The 15624-nt window shown below is 36.0% G+C and overlaps 1 protein-coding gene across 1 annotated transcript in view; it reads left to right on the top strand.

The window, feature by feature from the left end:
- The window catches only part of LOC141492918 (leucine-rich repeat and guanylate kinase domain-containing protein-like), a 39651-nt gene that overhangs the window by 9694 nt on the left and 14333 nt on the right, over positions 1-15624 (top strand). Inside the window, exon 4 of the mRNA XM_074193662.1 lies at positions 8447-8578. Within this exon, the coding sequence (XP_074049763.1) occupies positions 8447-8578 (132 nt within the window). The remainder of the gene's footprint in view (positions 1-8446; positions 8579-15624) is intronic.

The following is a 15624-nucleotide window of genomic DNA, read 5'->3' as shown; positions in this document are numbered from 1 at the left end:
GGGTTGATATAAAAGCATTGTATACATAACTATATATATGTAGGTATTATATTGCAATGGATTGTGTAGACACGAGCATGTACATGCATGCATATGTATGTCTCCATATTTGCATGTCAGTATGCACTTATATATGTTCATTTTGTTTCCCTAAATACACTATAAGCTCCTTGAGGCAAGGGTAATTGCATTTTTGTCTTTCAAGTCCCAGTACCTAACATCATCAGGTATAATAAGTATTATTAATCAATTCTTGTTGATTGATTGAATGACTATGTGGCTTGGCAGAATATGTTTCCTAGGATAGGACTCAGGAGATGGTGACATACTCCTTACTTTGCCACTAATTTGTTGTATATGATCACTCTGAATCTCACTTTCCTTTATTAAAATAGGAGTTGACATCACATAATCACTTAGGTCTTCTTCAGATTTTCACACTTTTGCTTATTGAAAAGGACAAAAAAGATAATGGAGGGGCTTGCACTTTTGGACAAAAAGAAATCCACTAAAAAACAGTCATGGAGTCAAGGCACATCCTCAGTATGACCACACAATGAACTATTTCCCATCATCTAATCTTCATTTGACCAACAAGAGAACTTTGGAATTGAAAACTGGGGAACAATGAACCCCAGGAAGAGATTATTGGACCCTAAAGGCATATTGTCTAACAGAATAAGGACTTCATTAATCTTTATGAATTAAAAGAGAAGTCTTTTTTCTATGACTTTGAACCAAGAAAAGACTCCAAAGCTGGTGGAAGGAAGACTTATTTTTATGAAGGACGACTATCTCAACCTGTATTGTTACCTGTTTCCTGGAAGAGTCAGTTGATGAGGGGCAGCTAGGTGGCACAGTGGATAAAGCACCAGCCCTGGAGTCAGGAGTACCTGGGTTCAAATCCAGTCTCAGACACTTAATAATTACCTAGCTGTGTGTCCTTGGGCAAGCCACTTAACCCCATTTGCCTTGCAAAAACCTAAACCCCCCCAAAAAGAGTCAGTTGATGAAGAAAGATTGTCTCCACCCCCCTCCCCATTGTGTGCATTATTGGGATAGTGTGCTCCAAGTTTATGGACAGTTTATTTTTGCTTTGACTTTTTTTAGTCAATGTTTTAAGAGTTAATGAGGGAATTTTTTTTTTAGTTATATAGAATAGTTATCTTGAAGTGAGGAGAGGAAGGGCTACAGGAAGAAATTTAGGTGATGAAAGAAACAGAAGTCCAATAAAAAATTTCTTTTTAAAAAAAACAGCTGTGAAAAACAAAAAAAAAAAAAAGCTGTGACTGATTTATGGGAAAAATAACAGCTGGGGCTCAGGAACTAGAGTATAAAGTAATAAGAGAGTAACCATCTCTTAGGTTTATCCATTGAACCGGGAAAGGTTTAGTTGTAGCAATTGCTGCCCCTCTGAGGAACCTCCAATAGACCAGTAAGAATGTGAGTTTAGTGGCTGAACTAATCCAGAGAGAACAGAGAGTGGAGAGAAAGGGGGGAAAGGAACTGCTACATTAATATTCTACTGAAAATAGAATTTTAAAAAATATTTTGAAAAGCAACTGCATCAAACTTTAAACTCACAAAGTTTATTTAACTTTCAGTTCCTTTCCTTTTTGACTTGAATCTCACCTTTTTTAATATGCCCGACATTTAGTCAAACGGCATTGCACTAAATTGTTATTTGCATTCACATTGGTCCCATTATATAATCATGCCTCACTGAGCTGATTTGGGGGGATAAATCAGTTGAATTGCCTTAACTCTGGCACAGGTGCCCAAAAGGCTGTTGAATAATTGCCAAGACCAGCCTTGTTCCGCTATATCAGTGAAGGATTTTTAGAGAACTTGATGCTCCTCCCTGTTTTGGTACATTGTAAAGGTCGTGCATTCACTATACAGTGGTAGAGAGAAATGCTGGCCACCATTCCTGAGATCCCAAGGACATAGGAGGATTCAGTTTGAGATACTTACCAGCAAACATAGTGATAAAGAACACTAGACTTGGAAACAAAAGACCAAGTATTTATAGAATCATGACTTTGACATCTATTATGTGACCACAGACAATTCAGTTAACCTTTCTAAAATCCTTTTTAAAAAAAAATCTATAAATAGGAATAGTAATACTACAATCTTACTTCTCAAGGCTATTGAGGAGAAAACAAAATATAAAGTTTAAATACCATATTCTGGTGACTTTTTTTATGATGAACTAGATCTGTTTTGTTTGAAGAAGAGAAGGAATAAATAAAGGAAGGAAAGGAAAAAATGAAGAAAAGGGGAGAAAGAAAGATAAGGAAGGAAGAGAAAAAAAGAATAATGAATGAAAAATATCTTTCATAAATGCTTGCTATTTTCCAAACACTATGTTAAGTGCTGAGAATACAAATAGAAAAATAAGACAATGCTTACTCTCAAGGTGCTCATATTCTTAACTGAGGGACTTGGTATATAAACTTTTTTTTTCTGTATTGCTGAAGACAACAGAAATCAGTAAAGAGACAGATTTCAATTCACTCTAAGGAAGAATTTTCTACTTATTAGAACTAATTAAGAAAAGGCCCGTAAAGTAAGGTGGCACAGTAGATAGAGCTCTGGATCTAGAGTCAGGAAGACTCAGCTTCCTGAGTTCAAAACTGATCTCAGTTTGAGATTGCCTCAGTTTCTTCACTGTAAAAGAGCTGGAGAAGGAAATAGCAAACCACAGTATCTTTACCAAGAAAACACAAATGGGGTTATGAAGAGTTGGACATCACTGAGCAACAACCTTGGAAAGACCATTCAATGAAATAGGTGAGATCCTTATTTCCACAGAAGCAGAATGACCACCACTCAGGGAAGTTGTAGACAAGAAGCTGCATAAGAGCTCATATTTTAGTGATTAAAGGGACTTGGAGCTCATCTAGTCCAATGAAACCATGACTCAGTGTGGAAATAACCTTAGGCCATACAACTAATCATTGACAGAACCAGTATTTCAATCCAGCTCAATCTGACTTCATAATTAGTGAGTGCTCTTATTGTCCTTTTCAAGTCTAAAATTCCAAGATAGTAGGTTTTATCCAAGGTCACTTTTTTTTCTTTTTTTTTTTAAGGTTTTTGCGAGGCAAATGGAGTTAAGTGGCTTGCCCAAGGCCACACAGCTAGGTAATTATTAGTGTCTGAGGATGGATTTGAACTCAGGTACTCCTGACCCCAGGGCTGGTGCTCTATCCACTATGCCACCTAGCCACCCCTATCCAAGGTCACTTTGCTAGTTAGTGGGAGCACTGTGATAAGTATTTAAAATCAGTGATTGCCAAAGGAGAAAAAGGAAAGGAGAGAAATACCTACTGAACATGTCAGACCTGTGACTTAATAACCCCCCTTAGCTACAGTCTAAAAGTTCCATTGACCAGTAAGTGGTATAATGTGGAAGCCTTAAAGTCATATATAATGATATTCCATGTTAGTTTGCATAATTAATAAGAGACTGATCATTAATTTGTTTCTTATTATTGGTTAAATATCATCTCTAAATGATTTACCCTGTCCGGTTTTGTATATGTAAAAATCAAAATTGTGTTGTAATATTTATATAGAAGTCTATACTCAAAGAAAGGAAATGTAGTGGTAGCCCAAGTATAGTGCTGACCCACTCTTGCTGGCATGATTCTAAATGGCACATGCATCCCTCTTTTCCTATGTTTTTAGTTGACTGACTCAGCCTATCCTGCATCCGTGTCGATAGGCCTAGAGGAGGTGAGAGTTTCTCTCAGAGTCCTGGGGCAGACATGTATGTGTGTGTGTGTGTGTGTGTGTGTGTGTGTGTGTAAACACATTCCTACCACCGTAGTTCTTGAATTCCCATAGTTGTGTTTTACAATTGCATGAATTAGCACAATTATATACCATTGACTCTTACATACGAAATTTATTAAAAGAATTTAGCAGTAAGACTATCCATAATCTATAGCCAATAGAAGACAAAATCAGGAATATATGGTCATTAGAATATAACCATCCATCCATAGACTTTGGAGACATTTTTTTCTACCTATGCACAAATTGTCTAGAGGAGAGAGTAGGTACACACAAAAATCTTAGCACCTAAGAAAGGTGAGTAGAGTGCCAAAGACGACTTACACCTCTCTTAGGGAACAGTCTCTACTGCTCATTCCCTGTTCCACTTCTGAGTGCTTCACTCTCCTTCTAGACAAAGTCACTTCTTACCCTCTGGGCCAAGTGTTAAGTTCAGAATACTTTCGTTAAGTCTGAAATCTGCCAACTGAATCTCCTTTCCTGTGGGCTAGAAGAGGGCAATGGAGACAAAACCCAGAGGGATTGTCCCTCTCTCCAGTCATGTCTCAGTACAACAGTGCATCAGCCCAGCTCCATAGTAAAGAGATGCACGGTCTCTCCTTGTCCACCCTGTTTCTTCCTCTCTTACCTCCCTCAGACTGTGGAAGGTGCCAGTGGGCAATGCGCTTCACCCAGGAGGAAGATTCTGTTTTCTTCCAATCTCTTCCTAGCCAGCAGCAGATCTAAGCATGTGCTTGAGTTTATTGCACCATACCCAAAAGCAGTTCTTCTTGTCTTCTGATTCTCCTTCATTCTTCTTCCTTCAAATACCATGGGCTGAGGGGGGGTGAGGGACTCTCTGCTATCATTTTTTATCTTCAGGCAGCTGCTGTATTGTCTCCCCATCCTCCACAGCTTCTAATACCTCAAGTTGGGGGCTTCATCATGAGAATTGGCTCTTCTCTGACACAAGTTGAAAAAAAAAACACAAAATACCAAAATCCACAGTTCAGTCAGACATAACACAAACAAATAATATATAATTTTCTCATTATCGCCAAACAATTTTATGATTTAGTTTCTCATCTATGTCCTTCAGTGGAAAGAATAATATATGAGCTACTGGCCAATGGTATAATACAGACATCCTTGCTACCACCAATCCCCTCCCTTGTAAGTAGTTTTATCTTTGAGCTGCTTTCAAATAGGTCCTCTTAGTACATTTAGCTGAGGGCTAGTTTTCTTTCAGATCTTCAGATCAGTCTCAAGCTACTTGTCTAACTTGCATGTCCTTTTCTGCAATTAAAATGTCTGTAAATGAAAGAGGGCAGTACTTTACCTGGGAGATGGCCAAAATGAGACTATAAGAGAATAGGGAAGCCATAGACAAGGATCTAAAGTAGAGGAAGTGCCTGGAGATAAAGACCTGATGAAAGATTACAGAATACTATAGAGGGAAGCCTAGTATTTTAAGCAATCTTGGGGGAGTTCTAATTGGGAGAAAGGAGTGGATGATGGTGTATCATGCAAGGAAAATAAAAATCAATGTTAGATGAAAGATAAGTATAGTCTGAGAAGAAATTTAATTTTCATGTTCTACTACCACTAACTCATCAAAAGAATCCTCAAAGACTGTCAGATTGACATCTGCTGATCTCACTGCTAGTGTTATAATATATAAAGAAAGTGTGTCCTTTGGACTAGCAAGCAAGAATTCTTATGATAAGTGAGTGGTTCTATTTCTTTGAATTTAAAGATGAAAGTCCAGGCTTTAAATTGAATCCAATATTTATAACTAGGATAGAAGATGGATTTGAAATATTTATCTTCATTTCCTATACTATTTTGACCTGAGGAAGTCTTGGAAAACTTAAAGGGCAAAGATGGTGAAGTCACTATTCTAGAGGTATGAAAACAAGAGCAAGACTTTAATCAACATATATTCTGACCTCATTAGCTGTTCAAAGAACACCATGGTGAGATGAAGGATAAAGTAAGCAATTTACCTTAAGTTTGAAGCATTTGAATGAAGGAAGGAATAAAAGAATGCAATGAATTTCAAGTACTATGTGCAAAGCACTAAAGATAGAAATAGAAAAGCAAGACTGTCCTGTTCTTTGGGCTTGTTGTTCAGTGGTTTTTGTTATGTCTGACTCTTCAAGATGATATTTGGGTGTTCTCCATGAAGATACCAAGTAGTTTGTCACTTCCTTCTCCAACTCATCTTACAAATAAGGAAACTGAGGCAAGGAAAGTTAAGTGATTTGCCCAGGGTCACCCAGCTACTAGATGTCTGAAGCCAGTACTCTACACATTTCACCCCTTAGCTGTTCAGCAATTTGGGGTGCTCAGACTCTACTAGGAGAAGAAAATATATATAGAAGGCTTTAGTTATTCAGTCAGATGGAAAAGACCACTAGGTCTTAGGATATGCTAGCAAAGCAGACAGTAATGCATCTTCTTCAGTATATTTCCACTGATGACCATAATATTCATATCAATTAAATTCTAGTTGATAATATCCATAGCCATTTTTCATGTTGAGCCGTTTGATAGTGACAAGGACACCAAACTAGTAAGAACTTTCTTTTCCAGGGGTTCAACAACTGGAGTAAGCTTTAGGTTGTTGGGTATATATAGGTGTGTGTCTGTGTGTCTATGTGTGTAGTTGAGTTGCGGAGGATGATGCTATTAACAAGTTTCACATCATAAAAGTCACCACAATACCTAGCTGCTTTGGTGGGTGGTGGTAAATTAAAGATCAAGTTTTAAGTATTTTTGCAAGCATCAAAAGCCATCTAATCATCTGTTTGTATATATAAGATATTCATGGACTTTTCTGACTTATGAATATCTTTTATGACTTTTTCCTTGACTTCTCAGTGACAAGGATTCCTTAAGTCCATTATGCTCATATTCCTGGGCACTGGCAGCCAAATGGTAATCCAGAGAAATGGTTTCTAGTGGCAACTCTGCAATTATTTCCTTGTGTTGTTTGAACAGATCTTTAAAATGAATTTGATCAAAGAGATTTTAGGACATATTTGAGAACCTATGATATGGAAATAATTGGCTTAATAGTTTTTGTCCCTGGATTGTAGATAGAAAATAGTTAGTGCAGAATAGAGTTGAATACAAAAAAAATTTAGGGATGATTTGAAGAACTGAGAAGAGAATCAAACAATCATTCTTCTAAAATAAGGAATTTTGTGATTAAGAACTGCTTATCTAACATTTTCTGGGACTACTAATTTATAAATTAGAGGAATTTTTATTGCTTGAGAAAATTGCGTAGTCATAGTTCTTTGAAAATATCTACATTAAGTACCCTCTTTTTAGATTTTAGGACAATTGGACCATCTCTTTTCCTATTAATTTAGGAGTTAATCCAATGGACCTTGTACATGTTGCCTACTTTATTTTGATCAATGATAATAATTATGTCAAACAGCTGCTTGCCTTGCCTTGGCATTCAATGCCTTCTCAATCTGGTTTGTCCCTACCTTTTAAGCCTTCATGTGCTCTGTATCTCAGCCAAATTCATTACAAGCTACTCCCTTAACACTCCATATTTCAACTCATTCCATTTAAATAAGTCATTCATATGCATGGAATGCTGCCATTTCCTTTCTGCCTCTCTGAAGCCCTCTATTTTTTTTTTAAAAGGTCAGCGTGGTTGCCACCTCCTGTGGAAAATCTCACCCGATTTATCCATCTGTTTGTGTTCTAATCTTCAATTTTCCTAGTACTATACTACTTGCCCTGTAAGACTCTGAGCAAGTCATTTCCCTGCTACCTCTCTCAGTTTCCTCCTTTGTAAAATGGGAATAATAATAATTATTATCCTCCCATTCAGTGAAGATAAAATGAAATATTTGTTAAAGCATGTCACAAAACTTAAAGAACTTTAGAAATGCTAGTTTTTCTTCTTGCTACCATATTTATGTCACTCCTCAGACTCAGTAGGTACACAAACAAGTAAATGAATGAAGATTATAATGGGAAAGCCTAAATAAGTGCTATGGAATCATAGGATTATTTTTAGAGCTTAGACTTTGGCAAGTCATATAATATAATATAATATAATATAATATAATATAATATAATATAATATAATATAATATAATATAATATAATATAATATAATATAATATAATATAATAGAAATACCTTCTTATTTTACATGCTGGAATAGTGATGAAGAGAGTACAGATCTATGACAAAGATTGCAGATATAGCAATTATGTCATACCTCCTCAGATTCAGTAGGTACTTAATAACTGTTGGACTGAAAAGACATTATCTATATTTAGTAAATAATCAAAGACCCATTCTAGAGTATATACAAATCTCAGAGAAGATAGTATGAAGTGATAGTTTTATGAAAAAGTTTTTTAAGAAGGATTTGCTTAATGTTACAAACCTGCTTAATCCACTAATTATTGTATATATAGAGAGATACTAGTCCAAGCATTGCTCTATACCTCAAAGATTTTCTTACTGTTTTCTTGGGGATTTAATAGTGTTTATGTTTTTCATGTGCCTCCTCTTTATTATGGCCTTAAATCTTTTCTTATCCTTTTAATTATTTTTAAGAATTAAAATTAATATTTAGGGTTCTGATAGATTAGAATTTTTCTAATTTCTCTGGTTACTCTTTCAGAGGTCCAGTACCAACTCCATTATCAGCCATTGCTCATTTAGACCAAAACTCACCTACAAGGCGGTGGGCTAAAAGTATGTTTGGTGATGATTCCAATCTTATTCCTCCACCATGCTTTTCTGAAGGAGTCAGGTAAGCTGAAATACTTTCTCTGTGCTATTCATAATGATTACAATTTTGACTGGTTTGGAGATGCAATATGTGAAATCATAAATTAGGCAGCCTAACTTAGTAAAAAGAACATTATTTGGAGTCAAAAGACCTGAAAACATTCAAAGTTTATACTTTCCTTTACCTAATCTTATTTATTTTCATGTGTTGTCGTTTATCTTTCCTTCTTGAAGAAGTCCATGACATCAGGGAAGTGATGCCATGACATCTTGTGAATTGGGTTTAAGTGAAGGGGCTCTGTGCAAAATCACCAGCCTCACTTTCTCCTCCAGAATCATTTGGATCCAGTAGCCAGATATGAATTGGAATGACTGCAGATGATCCTGGAAGCGAGGCTGTGAGGATTAAGTGATTTACCCAAGGTCGCCCAGCTAGTATTTGAGGCCAAATTTGAACTCAGGTCCTCCTGACTCCAGGGCCAGTGCTCTATCGTCTGTATATACATTAAAGAAAACCAAGGGAAATCTATGTCTTCAGATAAAAATAATGTCTATAAACAAGTGGACTAGTCATAATTAAAAAAGCAAGATAAACTAGAGGGAAATTCTAAAGCAAAGTAGTATATTTGACTTCCTAATTATCAGTGAGACAGTGGATATGGAACTTATGACTAATTTGGCTAGAGAAGGTTTATTTTATTTAACAGGAATAGAATAAAATGAAGAGAGAAAAAATACTATATGTTAAGAATATGTGTTCATTAAAGGAAACCTAGTAACCCGAGAGGAGAAACCTATTGGGGAATCTTTAGGTTAGATTAGACTGGATGTGGAAGAAGAAGAAGACCATTTGCACATCAAGCATTAGGAGTAATGCTTGATATGGATAGGATGATAATGAAGACTTTGAAAAAACTGACCTAGTATGGAATTTGGAGGTCAGAGAACCTTGATTTAAATTTGGGCTCCTGTCGGCTAGGTGGTACAGTGGATAAAGCACCTGCCCTGGAGTCAGGAGTACCTGGGTTCAAATCCGGTCTCAGACACTTAATAATTACCTAGCTGTGTGGCCTTGGGCAAGTCACTTAACCCCATTTGCCTTGCAAAAAAACAAACAAAAATAAATAGATAAATTTGGGCTCTACCTCTTACTACCAAAGTGACCATTGATAAGTCATTTATTCTCTTCTCAGGAGAAAGTAATTGGAGAGTTAAGATAACAAACAAAATCTGGTAGGGAAATAGAAGATTTCAGTGATGTCGACTTAACTCTCCAGATATTTGCTGACCTGTTCTCTCTGCCAAAAGCTGGACAGCCAATGTATTGATGATTTAGATGAATGTTTTGATCCTTTGCAAGATGGAAGAATGACAAGGAAAACACTACCCCCCCCCCCGACTGGATTCAGACAAACAAGAAAGAATTAGTTGCTTTAGCAGAAACAAGAGGAAGCTTGGGGGCAGGTAGTTTATGACATGGGCTCTTTCTCTCTTGTTCTCTCTGTCTTTCTGCATCTCTTCTTTGTCTCTCTGTCCATGTCTGTGTCTCTGCTTCTGTCTGTCTGTCTGTCTCTCTTTCTCTCTCCCTCTTTCCCTCTCTCCTTTAAAAATAGATTTTCAAAAGTTCAGAGAAGGAAGAAGTAGGACCCAGTGACTTATTATTTTGCAGAAGAAGTCATTCTAAGAGGAGTAAGAAGCTCTCAAGAATGAAATTTAGAAGTCATAAGCAGAAATTACTGAGATGAGGGAAAAAAAAAAGAAACTGCCTGAAGGGACCAATATAAATACACAGGAAACTAATGGTCATAATTAGATTTCTAAAAAAAATGGATTAAGGTCATTGACTAGGTCTGTAACCCAAAGAAATTTTTTTAAAAAGGAAAAGGAAAATATGTACAAAATTATTATAGCAGATCTTTTTTTGTGGTGACAAAGAATTAGAAATTGAGGGGATGTCCATCATGTGGGGAATACTGAATAATTTATGGTATGTAATTGTGATGGAATTCTATTGAACTAGAAATGACAAGCAGGATACTTTCAGGAAACCCAGGAAGGCTTACATGAATGATTGCAAAATGAAGTGAGTAGAACCAGGAGGACATTGTACATAATACCAGCAATATTGTATGATGACTTGGCAATACAATGATCCAAGACAATTTCAAAGGACTTGTGATGGAAAATGCTATCCATCTCTAGAGAAAGAACTGAGAGAGTTTGAATGCAGATCAAAGCATCCTTTTTTCTCCTTTTTTCTTTTTCTTTTTTTTTGCAAGACAGTGGGGGTAAAGTGATTTGCCCAAGGTCACACAGCTAAGTAATTATTAAATGTTTGAGACCAGATTTGAATAAGTCCTCCTGATTCCAGGGCTCGTGCTCTACCCACTACACCACCTAGCTGCCCCCAATATCTTTTTTTTAAAAATCTTTATTTTTCGTGGTTTTTCTTTTTTTTGATTGCTTGCTCTCTCAAAGAGGAGGGAGGAGAAGAGGAGAGAGAGAGAAAACTTGGAACTCAAAATTTTTAAAAGCAAATGTTAAAAATTATTTTCATGGGTAATTAGAAATAAACATTTTTAAAAATTAACCTAATTTTTTTAAAAAAGATATGGATAGAAGATGGAAGCAAAAACACATACTAGAGGATGAATATGTGAGTGTTATCATGGTATCATGAGAATTGTGTGAAGAGTGTTAAAGGCCAGAGTAAGTTGGGGCTGATAATGAACAATAAAAAGGGGTTCTCTTTAACTATGTTAAGAGCACAATGAGCATGGAAAAGACAGACAGTTAGGACTAATGCTTGCTGTGGATAGGATGATAATGAAGACTTTGTAAAAGCTGACCTAACATGGAATTTGGGGTCAGAGAACCTTGATTTAAATATGGGCTCTACCTCTTACTACCATTGACCATTGATAAGTCATTTATTTTCTTTGGGCCTCATTCTATATCTTTAAAAATGAAGAGCTTAAACTAGATGACTTAAGTTCTTTCAAAAGTTCTAAATCCCCCTTTATAAAAATGAATGTTGAAAACTAATTTTTATTTTTGAATTATTTTTAATTCATTAAATATTTCCTAATCACATGTAAAATTTTTATTTTTAATTTTAATTTTTTAGATTTTTTTGCAAGGCAATGGGGTTAAGTGGCTTGCCCAAGGCCACACAGCTAGGCAATTATTAAGTGTCTGAGGCCGGATTTGAACTCAGGTACTCCTGACTCCAGTGCCGGTACTCTATCCACTATGCCACCTAGCTGCCCCACATATAAAATTTTTAAGAACCATTTTGAAAATTTTTGAACTCTAAATTTCTTTCTTCTTCTTTCCCTAACACATCTCCTTGAGAAGGCAGGCAATTTGATTTTGATTTTATATAGATAGATAGATAGATAGATAGATAGATAGATAGATAGATAGATATGAAGTCATATGAAACATTTCCAAATTAGCCACACAAGCAAATAAAATAATAAAGATAAAAATAATGAAAAAAGTATCTTTCAATTAGTACTTTATCAATTCTCTCTGGAGGTGGATAGTATTTTACATTTTAAGTCTCTTGGAATTGTTTTGGATCATTGTCTTGATCAGAGTAGGTGAGTCATTCTTAGTTGATCATTCTTACAATATTGTTGTTACTGTGTACAATGGTTCTATTCACTTCACTTTGTATCAATTCATGTAAATCCAGATTTTTCTAAAAGCAGCCTGCTCATAACTTCTCATAACATGATAATAGTTATCACAATTATATACCACAAATTATTCAGCTATTCCCCAATTGATGGACATCCCCTCAATTTCAAATTCTTTGCCCACTACAAAAAAAGGGCTGCGATACTTTTTTTCTTTTTTACAAATCCTTTTCCTTTTTCTTTGGTCTCTTTGGGTTACAGACTTAGTAATGACATTGCTAGACTAAGAATATATATGGTTTTATAATCCTTTGGATATAGTTCTGTATTGTTTAACTCCACCAACGATGCATTATGACCCACTTTTCCCACACCCACCCTGGCATTTGTCATTTTCCTTTTCCATCATTCAGAAAGAGAAAGATAATATTTCTCCAGGTCTGCTATATTCTGTCTTCAATTCTGGGAGCACAAAGACATAGACCAACAATGAAGGAGGTCAACAAGACAATGGCCAACATGGATGTTTAACCAGAAGAAAAGATTTAGAGGGAACACCATTGCTATCTTCAAGTATTTGAAAGGGCCTAATGGAGAAGAGAGATTAAATTTGGTCTGTTTGGTCCTAAGGTGCAGGACCAGGAATAACGAGTAGATTGCAGAGAGAGACTTAATTTCCAACAAGTAGAACTATCTAAAAGTGGAGCAGTATGCATCAGGAGGTATTGCATGTCTCCACATTGGAAGTCTTTGTGTAGAGTGTGGACAACCATTTATTGAAAATGCTATAAAATTAATTCTTGTTTGTTGAATTAAATGGTCTCTGAGGGGCCATCCATTACTTAGCTTTGGGGATTGAAGTGTTAGGGCTCTGCTAACTTACTCCATGACTTTTGTCAATACATCTCTGGATCTCATTTCTCTTAGGTGAAGGCCCCTTCCAGCTCTTACATTCTATGTAAGAAAATTTCACTACCTGTGCTGTGTGTGTATATTATATGCATAGCCATACATGTATGTATATATACATAGGTAATGTGTGTATTTATGTATACTAGGTATGTATATGTGTACAGGCTATACATGTTATATGCCTGGACATATATTTAGATATTAATGATACTATTACTATTTTGGTTAAAGAAAAAAAGGAAAGATATTTAACAAATAAACATCAGAAGCCAATCTTATGCAAAAGAGGGAAGGAAAGCATGATTTCTGAAATTAATAATGGCCACTTGCTTATAAGTTATAACCTTTCAGTACTGACAAAGAATCGAGTCCCAGAAATCCACTTATCTGGTATTAAAATGACAGTCCCAAGAAGTTGGGAACTAGGCTGCGGTTGTCGATCCTGCACTGCCCCCTGGAGGTTAGAGCGGTGACCTGCACCCTCTCTGATCTGGGCCTCGCAGGAGCTATCATTTAATTCTTTAATTGTTTGAAGAGACCAGAACCTATACATTAAAATATTCAATTTTTATGAATAAACCAAATAGATAACTTAAAATCTAGAAATGGGAATCATTGTTGCCACTGTTCAAAATTAATTTTAATAGAACATATTGTTTAAAATTTGATGAACTAGGGAATGTTTTGCATGTAAAATGTAGTATGTCTCTAAACGGAGAGCACTTTATTTCACAGCTTGTTGTGACATTTGAGTTTTTCACGTCACAAATATCTGATGATGAAAAATAACTGTCTGTTCCCTTTAAATTATCCAAACTCTGCCCACTCAGTAGACAAGGTAGAGCCTCCCCCCCCCAGTAATTAGTTAATTAGCATGCTGTAACAATGTTGAAACTGCAGGCCCCTGTGGATTTGTTAGTGATCTGTATTTGTTCTGCTGCGGAGTCCACTGATGGGAATAAAGGGAGAGCGTGAGGGAATAAGAATATATAATAGGTTGCATTGGGAGCATCCATCCTCTGTTCCAAACAGGAAAGCAGGAAGCCATCTAACTAGTAACTATGGAGCAATGAGGACTTGGAAAGGTCTGACCCTGTGCATGTGGCAATAAACGTCTTTCCACTCTCCTGCATTTTTGTGTTTGACTTTTATAGCATTTTCATTTAATGTTGCGAGTAGTATAGCAAGAAAATATAAGGAGGGGAAAAATTAGCTTGTTAACGTGATCCATCTCCTGTGCTTCAATTCATGGTCCATCCTTTTACAAAAATGAAGGATCAAAACATAGATTTTTAAAGATCCAGTTGAAATATTCTCCTCATTTGTCTATTGTTCTGCTTTCAATATACCAAATTTTATCAAACATCACTTCAGAAATGTGGCCATGGAATCTGTGAATTTTTATGCAGGGGTGAATGAGAAAGTTTATTTGTAATGAATAGTTTCATGCTTCAAAACATATGGAATGAAAGACCTTGTAAAGCTGAAATACAACTGAAGTCATCCCTGGGGGATGAGCGGTCATTGGCTAGGCCAGAATGAGCGTTGTTGGTGTGGGGATAGAGTTTAAACCCAGAAGACTAATCTAGTGAAGTGGTTTTCAACCAATCTGCATAGCCCTGTGCTGGGTGGTGATAGCTCTAATAGAAACCATAGGCGGTGGAGAGTACCAGAGATACTTGCTTTGCATTACAGTTGCTACAAGTTCTCCTAGTTTTCCTGCTTTGGGAAGTGGGTTGTTCGGCGCACAGTCTAGGAGGTTGATTATCCATTGATTCAATTTTTCGTATTGGTCACTTTCCTTAAAAATCTGTGATCATTTCCTTAAGGAGAAGCTCAATTCCTGTAATCCTTAGTAGTATCAATTTACAAATGACACCACCTCCTCCTCTCACACTCCCATGAGGAAAACTGATTTTTTTCCCAAAGATCTGAACTCCAGGGAGTGGAATGACCTCTTATACAAATAGATAGCAGGCTGCCTTCTCCTATGCAAATATAGAGCTGTATAGAGTTAACAAGTTACAAGATGCCTATGTGTGTCTACTCTGCTCCCCAGGGGGAAAAACCAATTAATTCCCTTTTGTTCTCCCATACATCTTGAGGAGGGGGGAGAGAAGTTTATACCTTCAAGGGAAAATAGATTCCTCAAACTAGACATTTATTTTCCCTTAGAAACAGTGTTGCAATTGTGTATTCATAATTACATAAAGTTCATCAATTTGTATTTTAAAAATCTTTTGATAACAGTATATAATTAAAATTGATTTCCTTTGTGATCCATTTTTAATGCATTTTAAAACCATTATTTTCAGGAGTCCATAGACCTTACCATTTTGAAAAAAGGGGTCCATTATATATATATATATATATATATATATATATATATATATATAATTAGATTCCCCAAAAGCCCTCCACTACTTTCTGACTTATGACTTTTGTCTCTTTGGGAAAATGTTACAATTTTACAATCATTAAGATTCTATTCCATCTCCATAACTAGTACCTC

This window comes from Macrotis lagotis, chromosome 7, assembly GCF_037893015.1.
Source record: "Macrotis lagotis isolate mMagLag1 chromosome 7, bilby.v1.9.chrom.fasta, whole genome shotgun sequence".
Taxonomy (NCBI): domain Eukaryota; kingdom Metazoa; phylum Chordata; class Mammalia; order Peramelemorphia; family Peramelidae; genus Macrotis; species Macrotis lagotis.
The sequence above is the reverse complement of the archived record's forward strand: the minus strand, read 5'-3'. Positions and strand labels throughout refer to the sequence as shown.